Source organism: Lissotriton helveticus, chromosome 8 (assembly GCF_964261635.1).
Source record: "Lissotriton helveticus chromosome 8, aLisHel1.1, whole genome shotgun sequence".
Lineage (NCBI taxonomy): Eukaryota > Metazoa > Chordata > Amphibia > Caudata > Salamandridae > Lissotriton > Lissotriton helveticus.
The window spans coordinates 1,678,890,121-1,678,917,128 of NC_136069.1; the positions used below are offsets into that span (position 1 = coordinate 1,678,890,121).

Sequence of the window (27,008 nt, forward strand, 5' to 3'; positions counted from 1 at the left end):
TGTTTCTTCTAGTTAATAAAAAGAATTTAAAAAAAAATGTGGACGCGAAGATTTTCGCCAAATTATTCGCCAACCGTCTCAGCCCTATGGTCGCCACCCTGGTGGCAGCGGAACAGGCGGGATTTGTTCCAACACGCAACCTCACGTACAATCTTAGGACCATCTTTGCAGCCTTTCAACATACACGCCCGGAGGTTCCAGCGGTGGCTGTCTTCCTGGACATGGAGAAGGCCTTCGACTCGGTCGAATGGCCTTTTCTAAGACAGGTGCTAACCCGAATTAGGGTGGGGAAGCTATTTTTCATCTCCTAGCTACACTGTACACCTCCCCAATAGCTTGTGTGCGTATTGGAAAGCTGGCCACTGACACAATACAGATAGGGAGAGGCACGGGACAGGGATGACCCCTCTCCCCTCTTCTATATGCGTTAGTGGCAGAGCCCCTGGCTTGCGCCCTGCGCGAATACCATAGTCACAGGGGCATGCGGTTTCCCACATATAATCTGATAGCTTTCACATACGCGGACAACACTCTGTTGTATGTCAGAGAGCCAGAGACTCATTTGTCGGCGGTCTTGTGCGAGGTGGTCTTGTTCGGATCTCTGTCGGGCATTCGCGTGAACTGGACCAAGTCACTTATGTTTCCACTTACTCCGGCTACGAACAGATTTGTTCCAGAATACCCCATACAGTGGACCACAGGCGCGGTACGGTATCTGGAGTTCCAACTGCACAATGAGCCAGAGGTGATATTGAGGGAAAACTACGGGACTGCGGTCTCCAAGTTAGAAGATGATATTGACAAATGGATTACACTGCCACTCTCACTACTAGGGAGGATCGCACTTATGAAGATGGTGGTGCTGCCACGCTTTCTGTTCTTGTTTAGCAACATACCAATGGTGTTGGCCGCTAACTTCTTCACACAGTTACGCAGGCTGATGATCCGACTGGCCTGGGCCGGGAAGCAACCGAGAGTCGCGTGGTCTATACTCTCTCGCCCGGATCTGTGACTTAATATCGAGGGACATAATATAGAATGCCCAAAATATCGAATCCAAAATATCCAAGTACAGAATATCGAATCCCTATCTACAAACAGGTAAGTACCAAAATATCAAATCCAAAATATAGATTGTTAAAAACATAGTTAACTAAAATATCGAATTTTGTAAATGTATTAAAAATAATATATAATTAATTAAATATTAGAAACAATTACATAAAAAATACTTAAAATAATGTAAAAAATCTTAAAATGTCAAAATAATTCATGTAAAAAAAGTAGAGAATTTGTTGGATAGTGAGAGGGTAAAAGTTACTATTCCCACTCCAGTGAGTGCAACAGTAGAGAAAGCGTTGGATAGCGTAGGGGTAAAAATTACTATTCCCACTCCAGAGAGTGCAACAGTAGAGAAAGCGTTGAATAGCGTAGGGGTAAAAATTACTATTCCCACTCCAAAGAGTGCAACAGTAGGGAAAATGCTGGATAGCGTAGGGGTAAAAATCAATTACTATTCCCACTCCAGAGAGTGCAACAGTAGGGAAAGTGTTGGATAGCGGGGGGGAGGTAAAAATTACTATTCCCACTCCAGAGAGTGCAACAGTAGGGAACGCGTTGGATAGCGGGCGGGTAAAAATTACTATTCCCACTCCAGAGAGTGCAACAGTAGGGAAAGCGTTGGGTAGCGAGAGGGTAAAAATTACTACTCCCACACCAAAGAGTGCAACAGTAGGGAAAACGTTGGATAGCGTAGGGGTAAACATTACTATTCCCACTCCAGAGAGTGCAACAGTAGGGAAAGCGTTGGATAGCGGGGGCGTAAAAATTACTATTCCCACTCCAGTGAGTGAAACAGTAGGGAAAGCGTTGGATAGCGTAGGGATAAAAATTACTATTTCCACTCCAGAGAAGGCAACAGTAGGGAAAGCGTTGGATAGCGGGGGGTAAAAATTTACTATTCCCACTCCAGAGAGTGCAACATTAGGAAAAGTAATCATTTTATATTAAAATACAATTACATTAATTATCAATACCAGTAAAAAATGAATTCAAAATAATTATCAATTAATACAAATTAATTACCAATTAAAAAATTAATTACAAATTAATAAAAATCAATTAATAATTAATTATCAATATTTATAAATAAAAATGCATATTAACTTTATTACAATTAAATTACTTCCCACCCTATTCCCCTATAAACCCGCAACCCGCTATAAATAAATAATACAATTAACATAATTATCAATTAATCAATTAATACAAATTATTTACCAATTAATACAAATTAATTACAAATTAAAAAATTTATTACAAATTAATAAAACTTACTTACCAATTAATAATTAATTATCAATACATATAAATAAAATTTGATTTTTAATATACTATAATTAAATTACTTCCCACCCTATTCCCCTATAAACCCAAAACCCGCTACGGCATTAAATTACGCAAAAATTAAATTACATAACATTCATAACTTTAAAAAAATAAACATACATTACAAAATTAATACATCATTTTAAAACATATACTACAATACATAACACTAAAAAAATTCGATATTATGGGAGTAGATATTTTAAATTAGATAATATGGAATTCGATATTTCATACCCCAAATTCGATATTCTGACTGACTAAATTTTGATAATTCGATATTCTGGGCAGTCTATATTTTTGATTCGATATTTTGGGCAGTCTATGTTTTGGAATCGATATTTAGGGTGTTTACCCTCTCACCCATATGCCGCAGGGGGCCTAAATGCCCCGGACTTGGAATTATACTACTGCGCTGCACAGGCAGCTCTTGCATACCACTGGATACATGGCCCGAAGGATTTACCCCATGTACATATAGAGGCAATTGTGGCCGACCCCACGCCGCTACTCGCATTATTGGCAAAACCTAGAGACCGACGAATGAGCTTTCTGGACTCCTTGAACGCGGTTACGCACACTGGGCACCATATGATGGATGTACAGGCGTGCTGTCTGCTGTATGCACCAGAAGCTGAGATCGAGTGGTGCACATGGATGACCCCATGCAGGAAAAAAAGCAGTGTTATCGGCTTTGAAAGCGATGAATATACATAAGAAGGGCGACTTGTTCGTAGGTGGCGTAGCACGTACATGGGACCAGGTCGTTGCGGAGGAGGACGGGGGGCATCTGCTAGGGCGCTTCCAGTACCACAGAGTGAGACACGCACTGAGATCCCTCTTAGGGGATGAGATGGAAGAACCGCAGACAGTCACAGCCTTTAGCTGCGTGGTCACGGCTAAGTCTCCCACTAGATTGATAGCCAAGTTATATTCCATAGCGCTGACAGAGAGGACGGCAGAATACGCTAAACCTAGACTGGCGTGGCAAGCAGACCTGCAAAGGGACCTAAATGAGGAGGTTTGGCAGTATTGCTGTACTAGTACCAAGTGAATATCCCTAAACGGTAGGCACCGATTGATACACTTCAAATTCCTCAACAGAACCTATTATACGCCGTAAAAGCTACATAGATACAAGCTCTGGGACAATTCTAACTGTGAGTGGTGTGGGACAATAGTAGCAGATTTTCTACACATGGCGTGGCACTGCCCAGATGTCCAGGCTTTTTGGCTGTAGGTATATAAGGAGGTTATTGATACTACAGGACTAGCACTGACCCCCGACCCCTTGTTAGCGATATTGGGTTACTCGAAGCCCCTACGACCGACATACAGGAGGCTGGTTGATATGGCTTTCTTGCTAGCTAAACGATTCGTAGCGCTGAAATGGATGAAAGGCCCACCCCCCCAGGCTGTCACAGTGGACTAGGGAGATGACGTACTGTTGCACACAGACGGAGCTTTACAGCGACTTGTTACCCCCCCGAAATAGGCCCCAAAACTTCTGGTCCTGTTTCTTAGAGCGCGACAGACACGGGAGGGAGATGGGGAGCAAGATGCAGACACTCAATTGGACGAGGGCATTGAGCTAGAAACAGAGGCCACGTTGGGTGAGACTAATCCTACACACACCTTGGACTGAGGACTAATATACATAAAGGGAGGCAAATGGCAGGAACCATAGTCCATGCTGTACTACATTGATGCTCCTATATGACCGAGTGCCTTGCCATACCTCTATGGGGTCATCAGGACGACAGCACGGAAGAATTTATGTAACTATAACTTGCTGTTTAAATGTATATTCAAGATGGAATTTGTACCTTATTGCTACCAGTCATCTCTGTCCATATCTGTGATGGTGGCTGTTTTGTTTGTTTTTCTAAAAAATACCAATAAAAATATTTTAAAGAAATAAAAGCCTCAAGAGAGCGCGCAGCAAGCGTGCCCAAGGAAGCAAATAACGAGTGCAGTCAGAAGCGCGCCAAAGCACTACAACTGCGGAGAGAAGACGGAGCGGTTGTGCTGACCATCAGAAGCATAAAGATTCACAAGAAGGAAGAAGCCGGCCACCCAGTTGGTCGCAAGGGAGAAGAAGCTGACCACCCCGTTGGTCGCAAGGAGGGAGAAGCCGACCACCCGGTTGGTCGCAAGGAGGAGAGAAGACGGAGCGGTTGTGCTGACCATCAGAAGCATAAAGATTCACAAGAAGGAAGAAGCTGACCACCCAGTTTGGTCGCAAGGGAGAAGAAGCCGACTACCCCGTTGGTCGCAAGGAAGAAGAAGCCGACCACCCATTTTTGGACGCAAGGGAGAAGCCGGCCACTCAGTTGGTCGCAAGGAGGTAGAAGCCGACCACCCTGTTGGTCACAAGGAGAAAGAAGCCGACCCGCCAGCTTGGTCGCAAGGATGATGCTGACCTGCGAGAAGTCAGCGAGCAAAGAGATGTGACAAAGACATCTAACAAGAAAAATGGAGAAGACATCTGTGAAGAGAAAACGGAGGAGATGTCCACGAAGAGGACCAGGAAGAAGACTGAAGCCAAGTCTAACGGAATCAACTAAAGGTCAGAAGTAATCAGGTGAGAGAAGGTCGCGACGATAGATCCAGTCACAAAGTGAAGTGAAGACAGTGTCCTAATGCTTGGACAAGACCAGAGGGAAACGCGTGGAGTGCACGCTACACGGAGAAGCCTGGTTAGAGCGAACAACCAGATAAAAGACCAGACCGAGTCGCGAAGTAAGAAAGAGAAGACCAATCCTGAGTGGCACGATGCCACAAAGAAGGAAGAAGAGAGGAAAGGAGTAGAGCAAAGAGGTGTGCGTGACAGACCAACACAACACACACACACTAGAAGGGGAACACCTGGAGAGGAAAAGAGAAGAGCAAAGAAGTGTGCGTGACGGAACACTACAACACACACCAGAAGGAGAACACCCGATGGGGAAAGTAAAAAGATGCATGGACATCCGAACACAGTACCTGGAAAGTATCAGCACCACTGGGAGTACACATTTACGGGCAAACCTGAAGGTCACCCAGGAACGACAGAGGCGAGCAGGCCAGTTTGTTGGTAACAACCACCTCTGGGATGAAACGGACACAGAACCGTGGCTATTCAAGGGGCAGAGACCTCAGGGACACCGGTGGCAGCGGACCCCGAAACGAGAGATGGACCATTGAAGCTTGCTCTGGAGATCCGGGGAGAACAACGGAAGCATGCGACAAAACAAGTGCCAACAACACCCTTTTCAAGTGGAGCTTCGGACACGGAGAAGGGACCCGTAGCGACTCCTCCAACGCGTTTGGAGCGACAAGGCGGCAGCCTACCGGTCCAGTGAAAGCCTGACAGGAAAGGGCCTCCGGGTCGTCCGGTGAGAGGTGACACCCACGAGAGAGGGGTATCCGTAAGAGGGATATCCTGCAACTGCAGATCCTGTTGGAGACAGCCACCAGTTGGAGAAAACACCTAAACCAGGATTATAAAGTGGACAGCAGCACACCAATGATCCACCGTCATTCCATCCGCACTTTTCACAAAATGCGGTGTCAGAAGAAAGGGACTGTAAAGCACACTTCCATGGCGCCAGTATAAAAGGAGCATATCACCAGGGCACCTGAACTTTGTGCCAAGGAGAACTAATGGTCCCGGCTGCAAGGATACCCTCACTGACAGATGACCATCAGCGCAGAGACTATGTGGAAGTCACCTGCATGGAGTTATGTTTGGTTTTCAATTTATTTTGTATTCTCTCCCACAGGTTCGGACTTCATTTTGTTTGGACGTTCATTAAAGTTTGGGAGGGTGTAGTATCGTGAGGGATACGTTCTAGTGTTCAGCATGTTGGAACACACATTGAACACCCACCTGCTACAGGCGTCATCAGTCAGATGACCCTGCAAATAAAAAGGGCTGAGCGCACGTGCTCAGGGCCAGTTAACCAACTACCATACCTGTGTCTTTGTGACCTCATTTTATAGTATGAGGGCTAGGGCCCAAACACCACAGCTGCCTCAACTTGACAAGGTTTGTTCAGAACTGGACATCAAACAAACACACAAGAAAGCGTCCCCCCTGTAATGGAGAGAGCGGATTTCTTTTGTGATATTTTTACAAGAGCACTTGCCACCCTTCACATTCTCCCGCCAAGGCCGCAGAGCCTCAGGAGAGAACTTTTGATGAGGCACGGGGACATTTGTAGAATAGTTGACTGTAATGTGCAAATATTTTGAGACTGGACACTTGCCGCCATTGGAAATCCACTGGCAAAATGAGGTGGTTTGTTAACCAGGGTGTTGTATTTTAACGATGTGCGCTCTGTCGTCGGTCACGCACATGAAAGAAATATCTTAGACATAATAAATGTCTGTGGTCATTGAAAAGGTACATATTCAATTTTAGGACTTAAATGTTTTTAAGTCTCGCCTACGTGCAGCTGTTGTCAAATTATAGCGCCCAATACCAATACTTAGAGTGGGCTTTGAGTCTGTTCTTTGCTTACCACTGTTCTGCTTTCTTGTTAAACTAATTTTCTTACTTCGTATTCAATTAATTTCCTTCATTTTACTTATGAATTGCCTACCACACAGCTCAAATTGTCTGGAAGTGAAAGACCTTTTGTGGGCCTAGTGTTTGTTTGCATACGACCTTTTGCGAGACTACCTTAAATGGTCTTACTGCACTTGAATTTATTGTTACTTAATTGCTTCTGAAAAGATGCTACTGAGACAATTTCTGGTAAATAACTCTGTTGTACTTCAAGCAACTGTAAGTGTTACTAGCAGGGAAACAGAATCACAGTAGCTACCACTGCACATTCAAACATAACGGGCCTTATTTATGAAGGTCTTGCGCCGCCGGTGCGTCACTTTTAAAATGGGAAAAAGTGAGGTACCAATGGCACAAGACCTTCATAAATGAGGCCCAACATTCTTAACCCCTTTACCGCAGCGCAACGTCTGCCGCGGTGCGGGAGTTCTGAAGTGTGGGCGGGTCTTCATCGTTATGCTATACAATTTTTAAATTGTTTATTCTTTTATAATTCATTTGTTTTCTTTCAATACTTGATCCAACCATCACCCACCGGCCAAGTTTAATTTTATACATGCTCCTTCATTTGCTTTGATCTTATAGAAGTCAACTGCTATTCTTCCACCTCGATTTAGAAAGCATTATTTTGCTTTGCCTTTTATCACCGCAGCAGAATGGTTAACTAATTGCACCATGGCTCTCACTATATGCAGGACAGACCCATTAACTTTGTCAGTGCTTGTGACTTTGAATTGTTGCACAAGTTACTACTTGTGTAACGATATATCTGTAAGAGACATTAGTTAGTATTAGATTCCTTACCTTAGAATATCCCCAGGCGTCAGACTGGATCCGGAAATTTTTGCGTAGCAGTACCCTTGCGCGTCGGTAGGTGTCGCCTGCGGCTCCGCGTCATTCGTCGTCGGCGTCGTGGGTGCCGTGATGACGTCGTCGGAGTACTTAGACGCCGCCTCCGCGTGCTGACGCCAGTTCTTAGACACAGCTTTTCCGCGCCAGAAACGCAGAGCCATGTTAAAAACAAACACTGGTGCCATTGAAACTAGGGCCCTGAAAGGGGACAACCCTAACCCTAGATATTGGTTCGCAGAACGGGGAGGATGGGTGGGTCGGTAAGGAATCTAATACTAACTAATGTCTCTTACAGATATATCGTTACACAAGTAGTAACTTGTGCATCTGAAAGAGACACGTTAGTATTAGATTCCTTACCTTAGAATAGATACCCCAGCAATACCAACCCCGGTGGTGGGTCTGCGAACCAATAATCACACCAGAAAGTCCTGGAGGACGGAACGGCCAAAGAAGCCATCCCTCCGGACTTGGCTGTCCAGGCAGTAGTGTCTTGCAAACGTGTGCAGCGATGCCCACGTAGCTGCCTGACAGATGTCTTGTAAGGGCACACCCCTGCCCAGGGCAGTGGTAGCCGCCGTTGCTCGGATAGAATGAGCCCGCAGTCCAACCGGGGGCTTCTTCCTAGCCAAGGAGTAGCATGCCTGGATACACAGGATGATCCACCAGGAGATGGTCCTCTTGTGCACCGCTTTCCCCTTCTTAGCGCCCACGTAACCAACAAAGAGTTGGTCATCCACCCGGAACTGGCGTGTGCGATCCAAGTAAAACGAGAGCGCACGTTTTGGGTCCAGACGGTGGAGCCGCTCTTCCTCTTTAGAGGGATGCGGTGGCGGAAAGAAGGTTGGCAAGGTGATAGACTGCCCGATGTGGAAGGCCATGACAACCTTGGGCAGGAAAGAAGGTTTGGTACGCAGCACCAATTTGTCCGGATGGACAGAAAGGAAAGGTGGAGTACAAGAGAGGGCCTGGAGCTCATTCACTCTCCTGGCAGAGGTGATGGCAACCAGGAAAGCAGTCTTCAAAGTCAGAAGGCGAAGAGGACAGTTGTGAAGTGGCTCAAAGGGAGCGCACATCAAAAATGGAAGAACCAGGTTCAAGTCCCACTGAGGCATCACAAACGGAACAGGAGGAAACGTGTGTGTGATGCCATTAAGAAATCTATTTACAACAGGGGACTTGAATAAAGAAGGTTGATCAGGCAGCCTGAGAAAGGCTGAAAGGGCAGAAAGGTAGCCCTTGATAGTGCCCAGAGCAGAGCCCTGCTGGGCAAGAGAAAGAAGGAAGAGAAGGACTTCAGAAAGAGGGGCATTGAGGGGATCCACAGCCTTTGCTGTGCACCATGCCACAAATCGGTTCCACCTGCAGGCGTATACCGACTTCGTGGAGGGACGCCTGGCTGCCAGAATGATGTTACAAACTTCAGGAGGCAAGTCAAATGGCCTCAACTGTCGCCGCTCAATCTCCAAGCATGGAGGTGGAGACTGGACAGGTTCGGGTGGAGGACCGTCCCTTGCTGCTGCGACAGAAGGTCCTCCTGAAGAGGCAGACGAACCGGGGGATCGACTGACAGACTGAGTAGCTCTGGATACCAGTACCTTCTCGCCCAGTCCGGAGCCACAAGGATGACTTGGGCCCGGTCGCGCTTGACCTTCTTCAGCACTCTGGGCAGAAGTAGTATAGGCGGAAAGGCGTACAACAGACCGCAACTCCACTCGCGACGAAAAGCGTCTCCGAGCGAGTGCCGCCTTGGAAATTCCAACGCGCAGAACTGATGACATTGCGCGTTCTCTTCGGTGCCGAATAGATCTAACCAAGGCTCTCCCCATCGCTAAAAGAGGCCTTGCGCCACGTTCGAGTGCAGACGCCATTCGTGATCCATCATGCACCGACGGCTGAGCTTGTCCGCCCTGGCGTTCAGAGAACCTGCCAGGTGTTGAGCCACCAGGGTCACGCCCTGGCGTTCCAGCCATTGCCAAAGGCGAAGAGCCTCTTGACAAAGGGTCCACGACCCCACCCCGCCTTGTTTGTTGCAGTACCACATGGCGGTGGTGTTGTCCGTGAACACCTGCACTACACTCCCCCTGACAGAGGGGAGGAATGCTTTCAGTGCCAGACAAATCGCCCGGAGCCAACAGGTTGATGTGGAGCCGGGACTCAGCCGGAGACCAGAGGCCTCTGATCTCCGCCTCTCCCATGTGGCCTCCCCAGCCCTGGAGGGACGCGTCCGTCACAACTACGTGCTCCGGTTGGGGAAGGGAGAGGGATCTGCCGCTGACCCAATCGCGGTCCGTAAGCCACCACTGCAGCTGTCTCGCAGTGCCCTCCAAGATCAGGACGTGGTCGGATAGGTTGCCCTGATGCTGGGCCCACTGAAACTTCAGGTCCCACTGCAGAGCCCGCATCCGCCACCTGGCGTGATGCACCAGTAGGATGCAGGAGGCCATCAGCCCCAGAAGCCGCAGCGTCAACCTGACCGAAACCCGGGATAACGGCTGAAAGATGGGAATCAGAGCCTGAATATCCCGGACCCGCTGTTCGGGTGGATAAACCCGAAACCGCGCCGAGTCCAGAACCGCTCTGATGAAGAGGAGCTTCTGAGAGGGGCACAGGTGTGACTTCGGCACATTGATGGAGAACCCCAGCTGGTGCAGGAGGTCTGCCGTAGTCTTGAGGTGGCTGACAACTGTCTGGGGCGAGCCCGCCTTCAACAACCAGTCGTCGAGGTAGAGGAAGACTGAAACCCCTAACCTGCGCAGATGAGCTGCGACCACCGCCATCACCTTTGTGAACACCCGTGGGGCGCTGGTAAGGCCGAAGGGGAGCACGGTAAACTGAAAGTGCTCGTGGCCAACCATGAACCGCAGGTAGCGCCGGTGGGCAGGCAGGACGGGGATATGAAAATAAGCGTCCTGCAAGTCCAACGCTACCATCCAGTCTCCTGGGTCCAGGGCAGCCAGGACCTGAGCCAGTGTCAGCATCTTGAACTTCTCCTTCCGGAGGAAGCTGTTGACGTTCCTTAGGTCCAAGATAGGGTGTAGGCCCCCTTTGCCCTTCTTGGGTACCAGAAAGTAGTGGGAGCAGCAACCACACCCTACTTCTGGCCCAGGAACGCGCTCGATGGCCCCCTTGGCCAAGAGGGCCGTAACTTCCTCCTGCAGAAGTCGCAAAGATCCCCCGATACACGGTGGTTCTATGGTGGCATGGCTGGAGGAGTCGCCTCGAAGGGGAGGGAGTAGCCCATTTGGACGATTTGCAGCACCCACCTGTCCAATGTGACAGTGCGCCAGTGGAGGTGGTGATGGCGAACCCTGCCCCCCACTGGCGTCACATGGGCCTGAAAGGACGGACTAGAAGGGTTTTGAGGCGGATGCTGCGGGGGAAGGTGTGGACTGACCTCGCCGTTGCCCCCGACCGCCCGGCCGGCGGTTCCCACGGCCGCCACCGCGTTGGGTATTGCCCTGCGGAACGTGGCTGGCGGCGTGTGTGGGCGCAAGCCTTCCGTGGCCACGAAAGGAGTGAAAAGCAGCCGATTGCTGGCGCGGGCCCGAGAGGCCCAAGGACTTGGCCGTAGCCCTGGAGTCCTTAAAGCGCTCAAGCGCATGGTCTGCTTTGTCGCCAAAGAGGCGACGGCCATCGAACGGCATGTCCATGAGCGTGTTCTGGACATCTGCTGAAAAGTTGGCGGACCTCAGCCAGGCGTGGCGTCTGACCGCCACCGTCGTTGCCATCGCTCTACCTAGCGAGTCGGTGGTATCCAGCCCACACCTGATGGAATATTTGGCTGCATCCCGGCCCTCCACAAGGGCTTGGCCGAGTTTGGCCCATACCTCCAACGGATACTCTGGAAGCACCTCTGCGACCTTATCCCACACAGAGTGGGTGTAACGTCCCAAGAGGCAGGCGGTGTTGGAAGACCGCAGGCCCAGACTAAGGGATGAGAAGATCTTCTTCCCATACTGGTCATACCTCTTAGATTCCCGATCCGGCGGGGCCGACGGGAACGCGGTCTGGGAATTGGAGGCCTGGATGACCAGGCTCTCGGGGGTAGGGTGGGTGGACAGGAAACATGGGTCGCCCGGGGCTGGGCGGTGGCATCTGGCCACGTTCCTATCTACGGGCGAACCTGTAGCGGGCTTGGACCAAGTGCCCAGAAGAACGTCGGTCAAGGCTCGGCCGAACTTGACTGCGGTTTAAGGACCTCAGTGAGGAGATTAGTCCTCACGGCCGCGACGGGGAGCTCAAGGCCCAAGGCCTTGGCAGCCCTCATCAGCACCCCACTGTAGATTGCCCCCTCCTCCGTAGCCACGGTAGGGGGGGAGACAAAACCAGTGTCTGGAGAGGTGTCCAGGCCACTGGCCTCCCCAAGGTCTTCTGTCCAGTCCTCATGAGACTGACACTCTCTGGTCAGAGGGTACTCAGACCCCTCCCAGTCCTCCTCAGCACCCATCTCCTGAAACTCAGGGTCCTCAACCAATGGGGCCTGTTCGTAGAAGTTAAACTCCCCAAACGGCGTCTGGAGCGGCGCCCATCGGGCCGTCCCGATGCCGGAACAGGAACGAAGGTAGGACCGGGGACGGCGCCGCCCGAGGACGGCGCCGGAGGCGACACCTGAGGGTCCGACGCCGGGATGTCGTAAGGTCCACCGGCGATGAACCAGATCCCGAAGGAGGTCCAGCGGAACAACTGAACCCCTCGGCGCCGGCAGCGTCGGGATAGCGGGAACCTGCGGTGCCGGGCCCGAAGGCGTCTGCGGCGTCGGAGCCGTAGCACCCGACGGCATCGGGCCGAACCCCCTGACCCGCTAGGGTTCCCAGACGGGTCCGCTGGGCCCGAAGGCGCCGCGGAGCCCGTCGGAGAAGAGAGTTTCCTCATGGCCAAGAGGAAGCGCTCAACTTCCTCCAGCGTCGCGTTAAGCCCAGGGACCGTAGGGTATGGAGCTGGACGCGGCCCCTGCGACTCCGTTGGAGCCGCGTGGGCGGTGTCACCCGAACCCCCGGCCGCATCGTGCGAGCGTCGGGGGGAGTCCGCAGAGCGATGACGCCTCTTGGACTTCTTGTGCCTCTTACCTGATGACGACTTCGACCCGGAAGAGTGCGGCCTACTCTCGGAGCTGTGGTGGCTCCGAGCCCGCGGCCTGTCCCTCGACCTCCCATGGGACCGAGACCTCTCGCGGCGCGGGACCGACTGCCGGAATTCGAGTCGCCTGCGGGACCGCTCCCGCCTGGCTTTCGAAGAGAGGGCCCGGCAGTCGGAGCAGGCCTTGTTGTCGTGATCGACGCCGAGACAAGTTAAACACCGTCGGTGAGGATCCGTGACCGACATCAGATGGTCGCAATCCTCACAGTGCTTAAAGCCGGGCATCCCTACGGCACAGTCGGAGTCGAAGGCTCGAGAAAGGATCAAAAAAGGTTAGTCAAAAAATGACTAGGGTTACTGCTTTTTCCAGATCTGCGCTTGCTGGCGCGGAAAAAAGAAGAACTGACGTCAGCACGCGGAGGCGGCGTCTAAGTACTCCGACGACGTCATCACGCGCCCACGACGCCGACGACGGACGCGGAGCCGCAGACGACGCCTACCGACGCGCAAGGGTACTGCTACGCAAAAATTTCCGGATCCAGTCTGACGCCTGGGGATATTCTAAGGTAAGGAATCTAATACTAACGTGTCTCTTTCAGATTGGTGGTATAACCATTTTTCATACATATATTGGTATTGGTGGAACTGGAACCATATTTTCAGACGTAGCTAGAAAATATATCTGGGAATGAAAGGAAAATCTTGTAACTATCATGAAGTACAGTAGAGAATACAAGTCAGAAAGGTCTGGAAAACCCTATGTGTGGAGAAAGGAAATGTGTAGTCTTTGTGTAGTAGCTAAGGCGTCTGATGGCCCTCCCTAGGCATGATCAGAATGCAAGGAGCAACCATCTGTCATGGAACCTCTAAATTGCCTATTCTGGAAACCTCATCTGGCAGGGACCAGACACTGCTGGGTAACGTCTCCCTACAGAAGATACATGAGAAGGGTTCTCCTGTTAAGCCTCCAAGATCCCGGGAAGGAAGAGTCTAGTGTAAGCTCCTGGAAGGGAGGAAGGAAAGAAGTGGGAAATTCAAGCAGGAATGAGGTAGTGGTGAGGGAAGGGAGAATGAAAGAGAGGGAAGAAGTGAGGTAAGCAGATGGAAGGAATATGTTAAAGTGGGAAAGCACAAAGGCAGAATGCAGGAAGGAAATAATTAACTATAACGTAACAATACAGCGCATGAAAGGTAGGTGAATTCAACATAATAGACAATGATGCCTTCTTGGCACCACACTTACTCTACCCACCGGATGTGTGTTCCTGGGCTTTCTCTCTCTGCCTTGGCGAAAGGAGGGCAATAGAGATCAAATTTCCTCTGTTGAGAATATAAAACACCATTAGATGATGACTGTACACACAGACACACACAGATAAACACACTCTTACTCTATGCACTACTCTGACTGCATACACACACACATACATCCACACACAGTCGTAATAAAAAGTCTAAATCTGCACACACACACCTGTACTTTAGAAACAGACCCTCTCTGTACACATACCAGAAACAAAACCTGATAAAGAGATACTTGGATGTCCCCTAGATATTTTAGCTTATGATAAAACCCCTGTAGGATAATATCATAAGTGCTCCCAAGAATATGGTTAGACCCTTCCTGTTTTTTGGGACCAGGAGGAAACCTGATGAAGAAGGATGCCACTAACATTGGATGAGGATCTTCAACATCAAGGCAACATTGTCTACGGGTTACCTGTCATTTGTGTGCATTAGTTGTAGGATCCCTTTTCTGTGTGAATGATATTGGTAAAGGAAATCCTATACTATACCATTGAAAAAAAAAATTCCAGTCTGCCGTCACTGATTTTTTTTCAGTGACTGGAATTTTTGTGTCTGAAACATGCAAACTGGTTCAGCTGACTGCCACTAGGAATCTGGCAAAAAGAGAGGACTTGGAGATGGGAAGAGATTGGTAATCCTATACTCTATTCCTTAATTACATTTTGATGATTACAGAAGTGGCAGCCGGCACGGATCAGGGGTGGCCGGGGTGGGTGGTGGGGGTACGGGGAGGGAGAGGGATGTAAAAAAAGATGAAAAAAAAGTACCTCCTCACCGCACCTCTCCGTCGTTGCTGCGGCTTTCCTCCTCCCACCCAGGAACTGGAAGCACCCTTGCTCTCCTGACCAATCAAATGCCGCAATGTAGCGTTGTTATTGGTCTGAGTGCCGTAGGTTAGCGCTCATCCAGGGGAAGGGAGTCTGGGCATGTTCCCCAACCAGGCTGTAATGCAGCCTGTGTGGAAAACATGCAAAGGGCGTATGAAAGTTTGGCGGGCACAAGAGGTCTGGCCAATCAGTCATTGCACACTTTCAGTGTGCCCACCACTCCTCCCCCTGCTCTGAGGGCAAAGCAGCCCGCCCACCAGTACGGCACATGCAGCAGGAGCAAATAAAATCATAATAACAACAAATTAATATCATTTTATTTTTCCTTTAGTTCAACTGCTGAAAGAAGTGGGGCGAAGCTCCGAGCTGCCACTTAATAACGGAGTAATGGGGTGCTGCTGCTGCACATATCTGCCTATTTGTTCAGTTATGTGTATGGGTCACACTTCATAAGCACTATATACATCCAATTTATATACAATACAAGGTAAATCATATCACCATGCAGTTTTAAAAGATATATATATATATATGTTTTTTACCTGCAGAAGCATTTCACATTAGTCCTGCATTAAGTGTCACTAACTATGAGTTTTTAAGCACAGATTACTACAAACATTCAGGACCCACTACAACAACATTATTAGTGAACAAAGAGGCAAATCAGTCGTCATGTGTTGTGGACGCTATTACTTGGACTAGATTTTTATTATAAAGGAAACAAAAATGTAGTCTGTTAAATCAAACACGAGTGATTTTTGTACAGCACACAACCTGAGCTCACATTTCTGAAGCTGCAAAAAATAAATATTTGTTTCTAGGGTGTGAAATGTTATGCGTTGTTATTGATGAGGTCATCAGAGAAAGGAATGGTCCTCAGACACTGCACCATTACCTCCTCAACCCATATGGTCCGGGACTGCTGGAGGGACCCCCCTTCCGTTAACAAACATTATTAACCAGGACATGAGAGGGATTTCGTTGGAAGGCGGGGGGTCTTAAGACCCCCCGATTCAATCACTTCCGGGTCACTCCAGGACCCAATCTACGCTGAGGCGCGCCCGCCGCGTCATGGTGACGTGATAGGGGTGCGCCCCCAACAGCGCCAATGGGTACCAGGTGGGGACTGGTACGCCCTGCCATACCCGCCGCCTTTCCTTATTCTCCTACCAATAACTACTGTACAATAAAGAGAGCCTTTATACTTCCTGGTCTTTCCTCTGCTCTCCAGGATATCACCCAGAATCTATGGAGCCTGTAAGAACATGTGTAGGTAAGCTATGAGAGGCTGGGCCTTCTTGGAGCTTGAAGTGCCAGGCCTCTCCTTTATCTCTGGTTAAGTAGGACACTGTCAGAAGTTAATGCGGTTGAGCATAATTTGGGGTAGCTTGCTCTTTATTGTGTATACTATTATGTGCTTTTATTTGTTTATATGCTCCTCTCTGTTATTATCAGATTCTCTGAGGAGCTGTGCTTCTTATAGCTGATGCCTTTTTCGTGACTACTGCGGTTACCTTTCTTAAAACCGGGCTCTGTGTTTATATTTTCATGGATCTTGCTTGGGGTTGCCTGCTCCCGACAATCTGTGCATCCTCTTATATCCTGCGCTCTTTCGGCTGCTCTCAGTAGGAAGTAATGTTTGGTTACTTTATCACTCCGAGTCTATGACCTCCCCATCACAGTCCTTATGGAAATGAGCATCAGCTCCCCCAGCAGCCTTATTCAATCAAATGTAAACACTCAAATGGCTATATCGCTTCCCTCTAGACCACACCTACATTCTGTGATACATAAACCACTGACCTCACAACAGGAAACCCTGCAATCCCAAGCCAAATAAAGCTGAACACATGGAACGAGGGATGGGAACCAGGACTGTGGCAGTGAGGTCTTAGACTCGGAGAAATTAACTTTACCGGTAAGTAATTAGACATGACTACCTCGTCAGACCTCCCCGTCACTGTCCTTAGGTACATGAGCAGATACCCAAGCAATAATCAGCTTCTCACTCTACAGGAGCAGAAAAATAATGAATTCCAAAAGACATTGCAGCACATCAGAAGCCACAAACACAACTCAACAGTGCGTCACCAAAATGCAGTGTTACATATCACCACCCACCACACAGCACCGAGCGGTAATGCATCATAAAAGTATGTGGGTAACTCCAAGTGGTGACTCTGCACATATCAACCATCAAGGCCCCCTTCAAACTCACCAAGGAAGCAGCTGTCCCTCTCATAGAGCGACCCTGAACTGACCCAGGCACAGATGCCCCCATGGACTCATGCAGCAATAATAGCCCACCTCAACCACAAACTGAGAGCAGTCACAGAAGGCTTCAAACCCTGGCCAGCTAACCCAAAGGTCACAAAAAGAGAATCCCCCTTATGAAAAGGACAAGTATGATCCAGATACACACTAATGACCCGCTTGATATCTAAACGGTGCAGAAGAACCGCACGCTAAGCCTGAGGGTTAGCACACAAAATAGGTAAGACCAACTTTTCTGAACAATGTAAAGATGGAAGGAACCTTAGGACAAAATGTACGATCAGTCCTCAGAACAACCTTATCCGGATAGCATCTCCAAAACGATGCTGAACCCAGCAAAGAGACCAACTCCCCAACCTGCGTGATAGCCACCAGGAAAATCCCCTTATTGATGAGAAAGTGAAGGGGAAACTCTTCCAAAGGCTCAAGTGGAGCTGACTGTAGAGCCTAAAATACCAACAGTAAGTACCAAATAGGAGGCAAGGACTTAACCACCAGCTTTTTAAGAAAACAACTCCACAAAAGCTGTGCTTCCAGTGGAACCATGCCCTCACAGTCCAGATCCCTGAAGGCCTGCACCGCAGCCCACAATGCATGCAATGTGAAAACAGCCAAGCCCAAATCAATGCCCTCTTTCAGAAAGTCCCGAATCTTTTTATTGTCCACATTCAAAGTCGACCAACCTTTCGCAGAACACTAGCTCTGAAAAGAAACCCAATGCTGGGGATAAGATTTCAGCATAGGTGGTTTCCTAGACTGCTGAATAAACAGAACAACTTCTGGAGAACAACCCAAAGTCTCAAGGTTCAGCCTCTCACCAGCCAGGCCGCCAACCGTAACAAGACCAGACTCTCCGGAGACAGACTGAGAAAGCTCAGAGGACATGAGTCCAGAGGATGCTTCCAACACGGCAACACAGCCAACTGCAGCAATAGAGGGAAATACGGCCTTCTGCTCCAGCCCAGTACCACCACAATCACATACGCTCCGTCCTGCTTGATTTTTATCAGCGCCCTCTGAATAAAAAAAATTGGAGGAAAGGCAAACAACAACCCCACCCCCCATGGAAATGACATTGCATCCACCTTCCACACCTTGCTGGACTAACTTAGAGAGCAAAACCTGCCCCTCAACGCATTCTCATTCATCCCAAGCAGATTCACCTCAGGAACCCCAACTTCCGTATTAGGAACCCAAACACTCCCTTCTCTAATGTCATCTCCGACAGGGAAGGAAAAATCCTGCTCAAGCAATCTGCATCCGCTTTTATTGGCTAAGGAAGATGCACTGCCCTCAATTTAAACAAATTCAGTTCTGCCCATTTTCACATCTGCTGTGCTAATACATTCATAGCTGCCACTCTCACGCTCCTCTGATGATTCCCATAGCACACCACCATGTGGTTGTCTGTCCACACCAGAACTTTCCGATGCAATACCACATGTAGAAAATGAACCAGCACCAACTGCACTGCCTTAAATTCCCTCCAGTTGGAAGACATCTGAGCTTCGTGGACCAACCAGAGCTTCTGAAAAGAGTCCTGCGCCTTGACTGCCCCCAACCCAACCTGCTGGCATCCCTCGTCAAACCCACACACTGTTAGCACACAAATGGAGAACCCTTCATCAGGTTCCTCACATCCAACCTCCAAGTCAAGACCTGGGTGATAAACAAACATCCCGGAATCAACTGTTCATAATCCTGTGACCCTGGAGACTAAAGGAAAAGGATGTGATTCACCAAGGGGTATAAATTCTATATGGCCCAAAGAATAATCATGACAGTTGCAGCCATCAACCCCTGTACTATCAACCATTGCCTTGTGTGAAAGCTGGAGAGGGCATGACTGCCACGATTCTTTTGAAAGAGTAATTCTCTCTGGCTTGTAAAGGAACACCTTCCCTTCCCTCATGCTGAAGACCACTTCAATGAACAACAGTTCTTGTGACTGAATCAAATGAGACTTCTCCAGGTTCAGCAACCCTAGGAGAAGCAGAAAGTCCAAATAGCAATATCTGAAACTGGAAATGATCTCCACCCACACAGAACCTCAGAAACCTCTGCAAGGCCAGGTGAACTGGCAGATCAAAATATGCGTCCTTCAGATCCATGGAAGTTAGAAAATCCCCCACCGTCAGAAAGCGGAAGAATCAAGTGCAGGGTCACCATCTTGAAAGAGTTGTGCGGAATGCACAAATTCACTGATTTCAAATTCATCACTGGCCTGTAATCTCCATTTGACTTGCTGACCACGAAAAGGATCGAATAAGTCCCCTTACTGTGTTGATCCACTGGAACCCTTACAATAGCTCTCTTGTTCAACATGTCCTGAACCCTTTCCAAATGGGTCCCTTTTTCACTTTTTACACCGCAACAGGGGTAGAACGGAAGCTTTCAAAGGGAGATGCAATAACTATATCCAATTCCTTGATCTGATCATTTCTATTCCCTAATGACCCATGGGAAACTCCTCCCAAACTGGCAAAAAGGTCCTGAGGTGATCCCCAACTGGGTCTTCCTCCAGAGGCAAAGGATAGTCATGACTTAGCCGGACTGGCAAAATCAGAACCTCCCTGCTGGCCCCAGGAATTACTAAAAGAAGGGACACCTCGGCCACATCCCCTACCACGATAGTGCTGAGTGGCCAAAATACGCTACCCAGAGACTATAAGTAGGACAATATACAGCAGCCAGTTTAGTCTCCGGCCTAAGCAGTAAGACCTCTATCTCCAGCTATTTACGTAAATTGCACTGGCTCCCAAATTCAAAATAGAAGTCTGTACAAGGCCTTATGCTTCTGCCGTAAAGCTTTATATAGCCAAAAAAGGATGACTATATGTCCTCAATGTTCACAAGATAACATACCTTGTAGGACGTTGAGATCATCCTCTCAAAACCAACTACTGATTCCCAGATTTGTAAAAGCAAGGCCAAATGTTGCTGGTTTAATTTCCAAAGGCATGGAACAAGATGTCATCACATGTATGTTCACAATAGGACCACTCTAGTTTGAAAAAAAAACTATTTAAAGCTTACCTATTCGCTCTTCATGTATAAGATCTTCTGAAACTCAGCATGCCCCTTTTTAATTTCCCGCCTATTTTGTTCCTGATCCTTCACAATCTTGTGTCCAAGTGCCAAGATACCGCTCAAGAGGTAATATATTCGCTATAGAAATTTAAGATACCATCACTAACAGAGTCCTACACCGATCAGTGCTTGCGTGCCAGGCTAGTACTCTTTATTTAGTATTTAAAAAACTTTCCTTGATCACTTGAATACTGCTGGACTGGGAACACCAGCTCACTACTAAAAAAATTCTGGGTGCTCTCTCCACTTAGTTTAATGTGGTTTGTAGAAACAATCCACTTAGTGAATAATTTGACCACCACAGGACTGTGATAGGGACTGAGGCTTCATTAAAGAGAAAGTCATCACAAGAAGCCAAAAAGTGTGCTAGATTGTGACAAAGAGTTCCATAGTTGCCTTCTTGCTATAGCAGGAAGAGATCCCAAACAGCAAAACGTCCGTTTTCCTGTATCAGTGGAAATCTTTGCACCAACACTGACTGCGAAGTATATTATGTACTAAATACATGTGTTCTATTTATGGAGTCTTATATAAAAAACAGGAACAAGTGCTTAATATAAAACAGGCAATGTGGGGTGAACAGACCTGGGAGCACATCTCTGTACATGGAGAAGTTGTATCTTTTTGCTTGGTTAGACCCTCACCTTCCATGGCACCAGTTCATCCGGCACTGGGAAGCGTTTTACATTGGTGCCGGGGTACATCAGCTGGCGGGAATGCACGTGATATTTACATTTGAAGTACGTAGATTTGTCCCCAGAGGTTGGCTCCTCAACTTCAAAGGGCTTCAGATGCTCTGCAGGAAAGAAAGGATATTAGTTGGTCCCAAAACACAGCAAGTGCTGTTTGCAAGAGGACTGTAAACAGTGAAAGATGCAACAAGGGGGGCATAGACTCCTGATTCACTGAAGCAGACTAGAGAGCCATACCATACCAGCCTTTCATGAGACATGGACCGCTTGAAGACTACAGAGAATATTAGGATTACTTACTGGTAATCTTAAGTGCATCAGCAGTGCACTGTGAATCGGAGCGTTTCACAGGCCTGTCAGAGATAAGAAATGCAATCAAAACGAAATCCTACAAAACAATATACTACTGGCCGGCAGCAATTCATACCCGGACAACGTCGGGACGGGCTGCTAGTATATATATATATATATAATCACTAAAAATACCATAGGTTTTAGGGATGTTTTAGTTAGTTGAACATTTGACCTCATCAGCAGTGCATTGTGGGCGCACAAGTTATATTTAGCTCAACTAACTATAACAGGTGAATTGTTCAACTAACTATAACGTCCCTCAAACCTATGGCTTTTTTAGTGAATTTCTAAGGTTTTTTAAATGCTAATTCCTAACTATAACTTACCTGAAACCTATGGTTTTTTCACTGAATTTCAAAGGTTTTTAAATGTTAATTTCTTATTTTAATGTTTCTAAAACCTATAATTTTCCAAATATTTTGTAAAATATTTTGGAACTCTACCATACTTCTTTTTTTTTTTTACTTTAAAAATTATGTAATGTTTTATATGTTCCCCAAAAAATATGTATTTTTTTGTTTTTTTAGAAGAAAACTGCACTCCCATACTGGTACCATGCCAAGCTCCATCACCACACTAACCCTATCCGCCATGTCGCTAAACTCGTAAATGATGCACATTTCGTCACCACGTCTCGCGTAACATCATATACGCATGAAGTCACCCCAGGTGCTACTTTGGTATCCGACGGGTACGCAGTACCAAGCCACTCGTTACGTCATGTATGTATGGAATTGCGCCCGCTGCGCTTTGCGTATGCGACGAGTACATGCTGGCAGGCGCTGTTTTACGTCACAGACGTATAGTATTGCGCAGAGTACGCCATTCGCTTTTTTTATTTTTGTCTCAAAAGTATATCTAAATAACTTTAAACAGTATATGAGAGAAAGCGATAATCTGAAATGTTTCAAACTTTTATATATTTCTAACTGTAATAAACTTCTATAATGATAAATATATTTTGTCAAAATCGCGTCGGATGCGGCCTCGGTGCGCGATTGCCATGTGACCTTAAAAAAAAGCATTTGATTGGTTTATAACTTTTCCCACTGTAACAGTTGTGTGGAAAAGTCAGCCCATAACGCACCTGATGCCCAGGCTGCTGGTGCAGAACGCCTCTTAGTTCCCATCTTGAACAATTACCAAATAAAGAGACGGGCGCTGGAAGCAGGAAAACAAGAACAGAGTTTTATTTCTCATGAGGAGAGCCTGTCATTTCAGACACTCGCATAGTGTCTTCAGGAGGTGCTCTAACAAGTTTCTCTGAGGCTTCGTCTTTTATACACATGTTTATGATGCACAAACATTCCTTATTGCAATAAAGACGCTTTGAAGTAGGAAAAAGCATGCTTGGAATCCCAGCTTCAGGCCTATTCCCATACCAGTTGCTCAGATGTCATCCTCCCCTCCTGAATGTAACAAGAGATTGTGATCTCTCAGCCGGACATTCCTACAGGACACGAGGGCAGGAGGGGATGATCAGATCAAAGGTTGGGCAGGCGATAAGATCGGGCACTTCGGTTGGTGTATCACGGTTTTGTTATGCTGGGCAGGAAAAAGGGGGGGGTGTACATCCACGAGGCTTGGTCTTAGGACTTGGGACCGGGTCGAAAGGCCAAGTGCAGCTGGGGGGGGGGGGCTCGTCAGCTGAGGGGAAGGGTGTTCTTGGGAGGAAATGGGGGGTTGTGGGTCGAGCAGGAGTGTTACTTCTAGAGCAGGGTCACGCAGAGGGAGAGGGTTTTATGGTCGATGCATGAGCAGTGCGCGCGGGGAGGGGTGCCGGGGGTTTAACAAACGGGCAGAGAGGCCATGGTGCCTAAAATGGCTGTCCTGTACGTGTGTGCATGGGTCTATGCTGGCGGGATAACACAGTCAGTGTTTCGCGATATCCGTTCTGCTTACAACAAGGGGTACAGTGAACACAAATGAACGCCGCTTATGTGCATATACATTGCCATTTTCAACAGTCGCCGCTTTTTTACATAAGTTAGTTCATTTCGGTGTTTACCTCAACTGACGGAGTGTACATATAGTCATGTGTGGCCAATGAAATAGCGTTTGTCAATACTAGCAGATTGCGTGTAACCATATACAGTCGATACGATTGGCGGAATGCGGTACATATGAATTGACATTTGTTGGGTTATTCATACAAGTCTAGAGATCGGCATAATCGGGTCAATCAAGAAAAAGGTTCCGACACATTATAGAATCAGGTTCTGACTTTCTCTCCGGTGACATCAACATACAGTAAAAAGTGCTCTGATACCTTCGGGTCTTGTCAGTGCTATAAGAGACTTTTGGAAAACTAAATACATGAGTGACCGATGAAACATTTTTGAAAGCAATACAAAAATGGTTGAGGGAGGAATTCAGTTCGATACAAGCAATTAGTCAAGGGGTGGGTAGAAAGTTCAGGAAGGGGGGTCTTCGTCACAATGTCTTTTTAACAGCGAGCCATCACTGGTAGGCTCTGGTAGTCCGTCTTCTTTCGTTGGCGCTGTTGAGCACCGGCGGTGGAGCTATAGGTCCAGCTCGGATTCATCCTTACGCGTTGCAGGGTGCGATCAGTCCTCTGCTGTTAGATCACAGTCCTGTTTCCTAACTGATCTTCTTAGGGGTGCCTCATGCTGGGCACCTGCGTGTCTTTCTTCTTCTGTGGCAAAACCTTATTCTATCCAAATGCTGCTCTTCTTTTCTGAGTCAAAAGTTATGCGAAAAGGGTGATGTTGTTGAATAATCGAGGGAAGAGAGGGCGGAGTGGGATCAGATCTTTGAACACACCAAGGGAACAAAGGAGCAAAGGACGACGAGCAGGCAGACCCATCAGTCGGGCTCAAAAGGGACGGGGACTTGAGGCACGAGTGGGTCAGCAAATCGAGGGCTTCAAGGCAGCCCTTCATTCCTTCATCTGCCGAGTTTGAGAGTGGTGCCTCGTCCCGCGTCTCGTTGCTCTGCGACTCCACCTTTGGTTGAGGTCACACGTGCTTCATGATCTGTGGCCAGGCTGTGCGTCACGTCCAGCTCCTCTCCTCCGGTGATTGTATCTTTGAATGGGTACAAAACAAGTTTTAGAAAAACTGGCAGGAGAAGACATTTAAAGAGTCGTGTATGCATGAGCCATGCAACTACATCCCCACAGGTTGGCACACCATTTGAATAATTCTTCAAAGGAACAGTTTGATAGTTCAGTTTATTTTGAACGCAAGTTAGATATCAATAGCAGATTGATATTAAATTCATATCAATAAGTAGTTCATATTCAAAAAAGTTCGTTGTTCAAAACGAGGAACAGTAAAGCAATGTAACTCCAATGCATTTCGGGCTGGGCCCTTTGTCAAGGAGTACTAAAAGAAAGGAGACGAATCACTATCAGAATACATAACAGTAAAAAACATAATAATAAAAAACGTAATAAACATGCATGTTTACAAGAAACAGTACATGGCGCTTAACTGCTGTTGCGACTAAGGCTTCGAGAGGTGAAAACCTGGGTGCGGTAAAACATGAAAAGTGCAGACGAAGCAAATGATGTTCTCGAGTTACTTGTGACCTCATATGTGTGGAATATACATGCAACTGTTTTATCAGAGTGCTCGTGGGTTTAACATAGCATGTGCAATTCAGCGCGCGTTAAGCAGGCCACCATACGAGGCGCCCCGTGAGAAAGACTTACTTCAGCTTCAGAGTAACGCCGCCCGTTACTGACAGGTTCATGGTTCCCGACCAGGAAGCCGGGAAGTCAATATAGCGCGGGACGCAGGGTAGTAAACATTAAAGATGGACTGGGTTAGTAGGTGGATGATATGGGCGCCATGTTGGAGTGGGGGAAACCGCAATCAAAAGATAAAAAAATGAAAGGTGTACAAATGTGTTAATAGGGTGAAGTGAAGAAAAAGGAATAATAATAATAATAATAAAGGTGAACCATGCAGGTAAAGGTGACAGTAAGTGTAAAAACACACGCAGCATAGGAACTAATGTGGTATAGTTAACATCATAGATAGCAACTGAATTCACAGCGATCATTTAATCCAAAAGGTTTTTGGGTTTGAAGGCGATAAATCCATTCCAATTCTCTCTTCAACAAGAGTTTATTGTTGTCAGTGCCCTCCTTTTTGGTGACAGTTTCCAAAATAATGAATTGTAGTTGGGCAATGGAGTGACGAGCTTCGTCAAAATGCATGGCAATGTTGGACTTCACGTTCTTGAGTCTAATGTTTGACTTATGTTCATTTAAACGTGTCTTTATTTTTCTCTCGGTTTTCCCCACGTATAGTTTGCCACATGGACACTTGAGAGCGTAGATTAAGTTTGAGGAGTCACAAGTGGCATTGGTTCGGAGCTTAATAATTTTACCTTTCATTGGATGATGAATGAAATTACCTTTAATAGCTGAATTACAATGACTGCAGTTAAGGCACGGTTGTGTGCCCTTGTATTTTTGACCTGGAGATGTGGGGTTGGATAGAATTTCTTTAATATTTTTACTTCGAGTGTGGGCGAACAAGGGTGCAGCTCTGTACAACTCGTCGAAATCTGGTTCAATCTGGAGGATAGGCCAGTGTTTTAATATGATCTTTTTATAGATCTTGCTGACTGTCGAATATTTGGACACCAGGACGTTTCGTGACAATGTTGTGTTGTTTTTTTTTAACAAGGCTTCTTGTCTGGTAATTTGTGCTACTCGAAGTTGTGCATCTTTCACAACCTGTTCAGGGTAGCCTCTCGCTACAAATCGTTTCTGCATTTCATCCATACGTAGGTCGAGGGTGTGATCATCTGAAACAATGCGTTTGACTCTCAAAAGTTGAGAAAACGGTAAATGTCTCTTAAGAGACTCCTGGTGGTGGCTCTTGTAGTGCAAGGTGTTATTGCGGTCAGTCTTTTTTCTGTGGAGGTCAGTGCTGAGTCCATTGGTGGTGATTTTTATGTTTACATCAAGGAAAGTAATTTCCGAATCATTGGTTTCCCATGTGAGCTCGATGCGGTCGTCTTTAGAGTTCAGTTGTCTGAGAAATTGTTCAAGAGAATCTTTGGAATCTATCCAAATAAGGAAGAGATCATCAATGTATCTTGTATACATGAGTATTTTTTCATAGTTGGTTTGATCGCCATATATATACATTTTTTCAAAGTTTTCCATGTAGATGTTAGCGTATGAGGGGGCCGCACAATTTCCCATAGCCATTCCAGAAAGCTGTAGGAACCACTCATTGTTGACATGAAAATAACTATGATAGAGAGTATATACCATCAATTCCATAAGGAACATTTGCATGGAGCTGTCAATGTCACTGGTAAGCAAGGCCTGTTCAACTGCTTCAATGCCTCCCTGATGAGGGATGGACGTGTATAAGGAACTGACATCAGCAGTACACATAATGTAATGATTGTCGTGGTTAATTTGAATTTCAGATAGTTTAATTAGGAATTCTGTAGTGTCCCTGATGTAGCTGTGAGCTTTGGTAACAATGGGTTGTAAGTATTTGTCAATCAGCTTACCGGTCGCTTCATGGATAGAACCTCTGGTGGACACAATTGGTCGAAAAGGGGGATTATTCAAATCTTTATGAATTTTGGGACTCATTT

General features: G+C 47.2%; 1 protein-coding gene across 4 annotated transcripts in view; it reads right to left on the minus strand.

Moving 5' to 3' along the window:
• Nucleotides 1-27,008, minus strand: part of LOC144773622 (transient receptor potential cation channel subfamily M member 2-like) — a 1,628,848-nt gene that overhangs the window by 247,114 nt on the left and 1,354,726 nt on the right. For 3 of the 4 annotated variants that reach the window (XM_078658771.1, XM_078658770.1, XM_078658768.1), the window contains 2 exons: nt 21,015-21,166; nt 14,115-14,191 (listed from right to left, as the gene is read on the minus strand). In XM_078658771.1, coding sequence (XP_078514897.1) covers nt 14,115-14,191; nt 21,015-21,166 — 229 coding nt within the window. The remainder of the gene's footprint in view (nt 1-14,114; nt 14,192-21,014; nt 21,167-27,008) is intronic. The other variant, XM_078658769.1, reaches the window with a different exon arrangement.